General features: G+C 41.6%; 1 protein-coding gene across 1 annotated transcript; it reads right to left on the bottom strand.

Annotated features, from left to right (window-relative positions):
- Positions 1-1,200: 1,200 nt before the first annotated feature.
- On the bottom strand, positions 1,201-7,341 carry LOC149217309 (protein ALTERED PHOSPHATE STARVATION RESPONSE 1-like). Its single transcript, XM_089392971.1, has 4 exons — positions 5,098-7,341; positions 3,924-4,111; positions 3,204-3,427; positions 1,201-2,192 (listed from the first exon to the last, which is right to left on the bottom strand). The coding sequence occupies exons 1-4, from the start codon at positions 6,011-6,013 to the stop codon at positions 1,421-1,423; spliced, it is 2,100 nt and encodes a 699-aa protein (XP_089249097.1). The 5' UTR covers positions 6,014-7,341; the 3' UTR covers positions 1,201-1,420.
- Positions 7,342-7,640: the final 299 nt, after the last annotated feature.

Genomic DNA, 7,640 nt, shown 5'->3' with positions numbered 1-7,640 from the left:
GTATATAAAATCAATTTGGTAAGATGAAATCCTTTCGGAAATATAAAAATCTATTGATAATCAGATAGTGTGATAAACCATTCTCTAACGTATCATTTTTATATTTAAAAAGTTATATAATAAAACCTATATTTTTTTTTTTTTTTCTATGTTAAGACTAAACTAAGTACCCACGGGGAATTGAACCGGTGACCTATCGCAAGGAGTGCCTTAACAGCGCACCCATTCACCATCAATCCAAAGCCCCATGGGCAATAAAACCTATATTTTTAAGTAATATATTAAAAAAATATTATAATAATATATAAATTTAATAATGATTATATAAAAAGTTTTATAATTTATTTATAATAACAAGAATGGGAGAAGATGATATTGCATCATTCAAGTACTTGTGTGGCAAAACTAATTTCCAAATTGAGAAAACTTATATGGTAGCTGTAGGTTTTGGTAGGAGCTAACCAGCATGCTATAGGGCATTAAATGCTTGGTTATATGTAGAGTGGATAACCGCGCACGGAGACTAGATAAAAAATGGTTCATGTGATTCCATGTGAGTGAATACACTCTTGAATAGTAAATGCAAGCTACAGAAATCTGCAAGCACTGAGGCATGCTATACAGAGATATGCATCAATTACTCATGGGCTATGAAGTAAATCGGATCAGTCAATCATGAACTGGTGTTAAGAAGATTGGTCAATGGACATCGACTGGAGTCGAAAAATTCCTGGGAAACAATCGTATGATGTTTAGGCACTTTTCGAATCTATGGCTTGTGATGGGTTGGCGTCTCTGCCAGCTTTCCTTTTTCAGGTAGTGGTGGCCATGGCAAGAGCGATAGATAGAGGCAGACGAGAGCAACCAACTATGGAGCTACTGTTACAGATATGATCCAATTGTTTTTGTTTATTTATGCTTCTGATGGTTTTGCTTTTTTTTGTGTAATGGCTCGTAACAGGTCTACTAACTGCGAAATTTTAACTTCCTTTTTCATCACAGGAATTCCCAAGATGTCTCAAAATTAACACTCCTAATGACCCCAAAAGTAGATCATACCATGGGACCCCAGGTTACCGTTTGAGAACACTTAAGCAAACTGGGAAACAGAGCAAATTGTAGCTGCAATAGCCATAAGAAAGGAACACATATTTCTTAGAATGTGCAACAGAAGGGTTCAAGGGGAAACTTTCTAACCACTACACCAACACAATTGTTAGATTGAGCAGAATACAATCTGTACATATTTTAAGGCCTCATCATGCCACTGATATATACAAGAAGACCACTAGTGTACTTAGCTTTAGAAAGTAGCCCAAAATCGGCCCTTGACTATGCTCTTTGAAATAAGATCAGATTCCATAACTTGAGTCTCCTGAAATCTTACCATCGTTGTCCTCTCCTGTAGTGAAGCAACCAACTAGGTCAACCTTCTGATAAATGAATTATTGTTGAAAGACTTGGTCTGGTTATGCACAGTTTCAAATGCTTGCATGCAAACACTAGAGAAGCCAGTCATGGCCTGAAATACATTTGGAAGCCCTGTCTGCAAATTGTTCAAGGTCATTGCCCTGCTGACTGCAATGGCTTTCAAATGCTTGGACTTCTCTTCTTCAACTCTCCTTCCCAAAGCCTCTGTTTTAGCCTTTTTCCGCGCCAAAAGGTCTGTTCCTCTGCTGTCTGGTGGAGCATAAGGATCATAGTACTTGGTTTCCATATTGCGCAGTGAAGTCAACTTCTTCTCTAGTTCTTTTGAGAGGCTTTCGCACTTCCTTGCTTGCTTTAACTCTTCTGCTTGCTGTACTACTATGGCATGCATAACTGTCATAAAACTTTTGATGCCGCCACAAGCTGATTGATCTGGCAGCCTGTCTAGAGCTAGCTGCCACTCTTCACACAATGTGTACAGAGGCTGGTGATGTTCCATTATTCCCTCTGCATCATACTTAAACTGATTCAGACTTAACCTTAGCCATCCACTGAGAGCCCGCATATAATCTCTCTGGCTCTTTATCATTCTACAAAAACTGTCATACCAAGTAGTCACCTGAGCTTCCAATTGAATGGTTGCCTGCTGATGATAACTACTTGTGGCCTCTGCGCTTGCCAGATTGTCCAAATGCCTCACCTGTTGGACAATATGATTTTGGACCTGGTGGCATTCATACATGGCCCTCCACATCTGCATTAGCCTGCATTCAACAGAGTTAAATCAGTGTCCGACCCTAGCCTAATATTATCTGTCTGGCTAAGAACAGCTTAGCAGTTGACACCTGCTGGTGATGACAGTTGAATGATAATCCAAAGTCCTAACATAGCTATAAATCTACTGGGAAGATTGCATCTAACAAAACCTACTTATAAATTCAGAGAGAGCACGATCACAAGACAAAACCTACTTATAAATTCAGAGAGAGCACGATCACAAGACAATCGGTATGGTTTTTGTTAAAAATTGGTGTAATTTTTATGACTGAATTCGTCATTGGATCAATCTCCGTGATGAATTTCACCATGGATCAGTTGAAAGTTCAGTCATCTAGTTGGATCAGATCACCAACTTCAAATTAGAGTGGGCTGAATTCCTATTCATCCAAGCTTACAGAGATCAGTATCAATGAACTTATTCTGACTTACAAATGAAACACATGAATTATTCCCTTAAGTTTATGGTACTTATCTGAGAACTTATTTTCTAGAAAGTAATGGAGAGTACAACCAAAATGCAATGCAAGACTGAAAACTTGTATTGTAGCAATGGTTGAAAAGCAAATTTCGGTCTGAACACCCTAATAGAATCTATCATTATAACACTGATTTTGATTAGCAAGGGCACTACTACATGACGGCTAGCAGAAATAACTCCACATATTGAAATTCATGAGTTGGGTGAACAGTTTTCTAATAGGTATTGTAAACATTTCTTTCTTCTTTCTAAGTATTCTGATTGACAAAGTCCCCCGAAACATAGTCAGTGTTCCTGTTGCCGCAAATTTGGTCATTTTTCCCCAAATAGTGTAGTCACTATTCCTCTTGCACAAATCTATATTAGATGTTTACTTTTGTTTGAATTGTGGAGCTATATGAACCCCAATTCCACAATAATAATACAAATTATACAAATTGAACAGCTAGAGATTATATAACGAAAAAAGTAGTTTCACATCACCTTGCAAAAGGCAAAAAAGGTGGCAGTGTTTTACCCTTTAGATAGCTCCACGAGTTGAGGATAGAGTTCATCTTCTCTCAATTTCAGAATTGCTGCAGAAGTTGTATCAACTGCCTGGAATGCAACCATTATCTGAGACTGCAGTCTCTTTATAGCTGCTTTAGTCTTCTCAATCTTCAGTTCATCTTCTCCCTTCAATTCCTGCTTCCTCAACAGTACCACTTTCTTATCATGCTCTCTCTTTGTAGATTCCCTACACTGCACACGACAAGGATAAAAATCAATATGATAGACTGAAAGATCTCCATAGTAGGAAGGCCTATGCTATATGTTCAGCAGTCCTCAAGAATTGATCTTATATGCAAGTTTAAAGGTCGTGTCAACAGTCAACTGGTCATTTTTTTATGGTAAAGAGAGGTGTGGCTAAGACATGGTTGCCCCTCATGCATGGCAAACATTATGCATCGAGCAGTGCAGCAGTAAATGTAAATAATGTGGGGACATATACTGTCTAAAAACCTCTGAAAAAGATGCTTTTTGAGAGGGTAATTAAAAAGTACCCAGCAGTGTTAAAAGAAATATTGGGATATAAATTATGGGAACTTATTCAGATTCAGACAATATATATCCCAACATTTATTGCATTTATTTCTACATGTATCGGTACTTTTCAGTTACCCTCTTCCATAGTCTGTTCTGTTTTATAGATAGTTTTACAAATTTATATCACAAAATAAAAAATGGGAGAACATACCCTGACTTCGTCATAAAGCTTCTTCTCCCATGCATAAAGCCTTTCTAGTGTAGAACAATGGCTTCCGTGTATGCTGCGTTCATTTTTGTTCATAGAAATACCATCCCTGCTTACCACCATAGGTGATTTTGAAGGCCAACCCCAGGAAGATAAAGCACTGAACACCTTTGCAGAATGGTGACCGCCCTCTACACCCACAAATCAAAAAACAAAAACAGATGGTCAACAATATTTTCAAGCATATGCATCTATTGTGCAAGCAAATTTCCAAATCTCTGAACATTTGGATGGAGCCTTAATCAAGAGCATAGGATAAACAGCCAACAATTACCCCCCTTTCCGTCAACAGATTCAGGGGATTTTGGCAAAAATCATGGTTTCGTTCATAGTTCCACCACTCTAAGAGGTTTGCGCAGCTCTAAGTGTACCCAGAAGCGATGAAGAACTTGCATCACACGGATGGTGGAATGAAACCATGAATTCTCATGTTTATAGGGTTTTCCATGTGTTTGAGTAACCCAGAAGGACAAAATGACTTTTAATCGTATTGGATGAATCGATGGAACCATGAATTTGCATGGTTTCAGCAAGCTCAAGGGGTTTCAGTGTGTCTAAGTGAGCACAGAAGTATAGAAAAACTTGGATCGGGCAGGATGATCTGGGGAAATCATGAATTGTCATGGATCCAACCTACCACAAGGACTTTTCCGTGACCCAGAAGCACAGTAAGAATTTGAATCCCGCTGGATGGATCGATGGAACCATGAATGGTTGCACCATGACCGACGGGTTCTCCCGGTCTTTGAATGGAACTGGAAGGTCTGAGTGGACTCAAAATCCATTAAAATCTTGAATCCAGTTGGATGCGTTGGATGGGTCAATGGAATCTTTATTTTTTTCATGGGTCCACCATGGTCAAAGAAGTTTTCTGTTTCTGTGAGACTTGAGTGGACATAGAAGTACAGAAAAACTTGAATCTCCTTGCATGGATGGATGAAATCATAAATTTCTGTCCCGCCAAATTTGACACCAGCTTGCCGGAAAAGGGTTTTTTCTTTTTTCAGCTGCTTATCCAGAATGCAATCCAAATGGGATTCAACCAACCATAATAACTACAATAAAATTAACACTAAAACTACAACGTGTGATTGATTGAGAGAGTTAAATAAATTACTCATGGGTTCGCCAATGGCGGCCTGGAAGTGGGTCTCTAAAAGTCTGGATACCTCATTACCAGCTGCACAAGCCTTCAGAAAGTATTCATCCAGCTCTCGGACCACTGCTCCGAGATCCTTCCGGATCCTTGAAATAACCATCGCCAAATCGGAGTCTTTGGTATACCAGCTACTGACCATAGAGGAGTTATCATCCGTCTGTGGCTCTGGAGACTTGGCATTCTCATGATGAACTCTCTCGCGCTCATATTCAAGATCCGTGGTAGTGGTGACAGTGGTGGTGGTATCTTCCCACTCCTGTGCCTGCGCCTCTGCCTCTGCCTCTGCCTCCCATTCCTGCACGCGCCTACGCTCCTCCTGCGAAACGCTAAACCTCATCGGCGCCGCTGGTGTCGTCATTGCCCTCCTTTGCTGATCAACAGGGGGCGAAGAAGCCCGGAACGGGTCCCAGAACTCCCATGCCGAAGCCTGAGCGGGTGGTGGTGGCGGCGGCGGCGGCGTGTTCGAATGCTGGGTGCTCGTCCAGCCCCCGGCGCCGGCCTCCTCACCGCCTTTTGAAGTCGTGCCGCTGCTATAAGACGAATCGTTGGACCGAACGGTTCGATATGGGCTCATCTCGGGCGGAGGCGGAGGCGGCGGCGGCAGAGTCCGAGGCATACTCGGGTAATGCCGATACTGGTGCTGCTGCTGCTGGCGGCAGGGCGTTGCCAGCGATGACGATGCCGACATTTCCATGGATTCTCCTTCTGCAAATTGACGCAGCGCTGCTCCAGTATTCCGCAATGCCTGTAAATAAAAGCCATGAGCAGCTGCAAACTCATGCCTCGACCTAACCGCATGCTTCATACATTGTCTACGCGACTTGCATCTTGCTACCAGCTCTTCATTCTCCACTCTGGAAGTAGCACAGCCCATCTCGGCTACACTACTTTCTGTCAATCCAATCAAACTTGGGTCTTCAGTTGTGGTAAACTTACAGGTCTAAGCAATGCACTGAAACTGAAACTTGGACTGCTAAATTCACAAGCCTATACACCATTGTCCTGAAACAGAACTTGGAATAGTTATGAGTAGCAGCATTGTCCTGAAAATAGAAATAGTTATGAGTAACTGTGGAATCCATACAAAAGTACTCTGATAACTGAACATGGACTAGCTGTGGCTGTGGATGTTCTTATGCTAGTTGCAACAGACTCCAAAACCTTATACAAGAATGGGTTGAGAATCTAACTTGGGCTAGTTGTGAATAACACTCAAACTCAAGAAAAATCTCTAAAAATCTTAGGCTAGTGGTGCGAAACTCTGAAACCTATACAGAATCCATGCAGAAATGTTCTGAGAATCAAATTTACAAAAGTGCTCTGAGAATTGAACATGGACTAGCTGTGCCTGTGGGTGTTCTTATGCTAGCTGCAACAGACTCCAAAACCTTATACAAGAATGGGTTGAGAATCTAACTTGGGCTAGTTGTGAGGAACACTCAATCTCAAAAAGGGTAATACTCAAACTCAAGAAAAATCTCTGAAAAACTTGGGCTAGTTGTGAGTAACACTCAAACTCAAAAAGAGTAACACTTAAACTCAAGAAAATCTCTGAAAATCCACTAGCCACTCGCAACTCAAAAATGGTTATACTCAAACTCAAGAAAATCTCTGAAAAATCTTGGGCTAGTGGAGGGCAACTCCAAAACCTATACAGAACCCATGCAGAAATGTTCTGAGAATCAAATTTGAGCCAGATAGAACAAACATGGAAACACTAGAATCGCACTTGGGTAAACCAATGGACAAATGCTCTGAGAATGAAAACAGTTCTTGGATTAGTTGCGAGCTGAGAATCGAACTTAGGCTAGTTACAGTGATCTAAATGTTGAACCCAAAACTCTCCCCGATCTACAGCTGGACCACAGTCCAACTGACTATTTCGTCTGTATTCAAGAGCTGGGTCATGATTTTAGGCCCACAGACGAACTATAAGCAGCGATCACATGCTTGCAGAGCCGAGCTGAACGAATGTCACTCCACAGAGCCGTTCTATCCATTCACTGCGCCATTAAAATGAGTCTGTAACGGCCCACAACACAGAACAACAGATCCGTGGAATTCTAAATCCCTGGCAGCCTATCATTAAAACCATGAATCCAGAGACGGGGTCTCCTTCTCGTGTGTGTATAGAAATCCGAGAGCAGCAGGGTGCTACTGCTCGAAGACTGCGCCGTCTCTAATTTGACCGGGAAATAATAATAAAAGGGGCAAAGCGGGGAATATGGTGGCCGTAGTTCTGTTGTGGCTGTGGAACAGATAAAGCGATGTAACGCAAGGCAATCGTAGTTGTCGCATTCAGTGAAAACGCCAGGCCGTCAGATCTGTGCAGGGGGAGGTGGGCCAGGCCGCCGATGCTGTCTGGGGCCGTACCCGTTCCCCCATGTTCATGAGCTTTTGCCGTGAAACAGAACACGTTATGGTTTCTTGCTGTCTGCCGGGGAGGGAAAAAATATTTTATCTCTAGTAATTCCATTTTAGGTTTTAATATAATTTTCCAT

Source organism: Pinus tabuliformis, chromosome 1_1 (assembly GCF_031772625.1).
Source record: "Pinus tabuliformis cultivar Carrire ecotype Pingquan chromosome 1_1, CPIR1, whole genome shotgun sequence".
Classification (NCBI taxonomy): domain Eukaryota; kingdom Viridiplantae; phylum Streptophyta; class Pinopsida; order Pinales; family Pinaceae; genus Pinus; species Pinus tabuliformis.
This window is presented reverse-complemented; position numbering and strand designations above follow the sequence as displayed.

Bases quoted from the DNA above. Each gene is read 5' to 3' on its own strand.
- LOC149217309 (XM_089392971.1), bottom strand. From the start codon at position 6,013: ATGGGCTGTGCTACTTCCAGAGTGGAGAATGAAGAGCTGGTAGCAAGA. The intron at 4,112-5,097 runs GTAATTTATTTA...TTGTGGGTGTAG, and splicing joins CGCCATTGGCGAACCCATGA to AGGGCGGTCACCATTCTGCA. The intron at 2,193-3,203 runs GTAAAACACTGC...TGTTGAATGCAG, and splicing joins CTCGTGGAGCTATCTAAAGG to GCTAATGCAGATGTGGAGGG.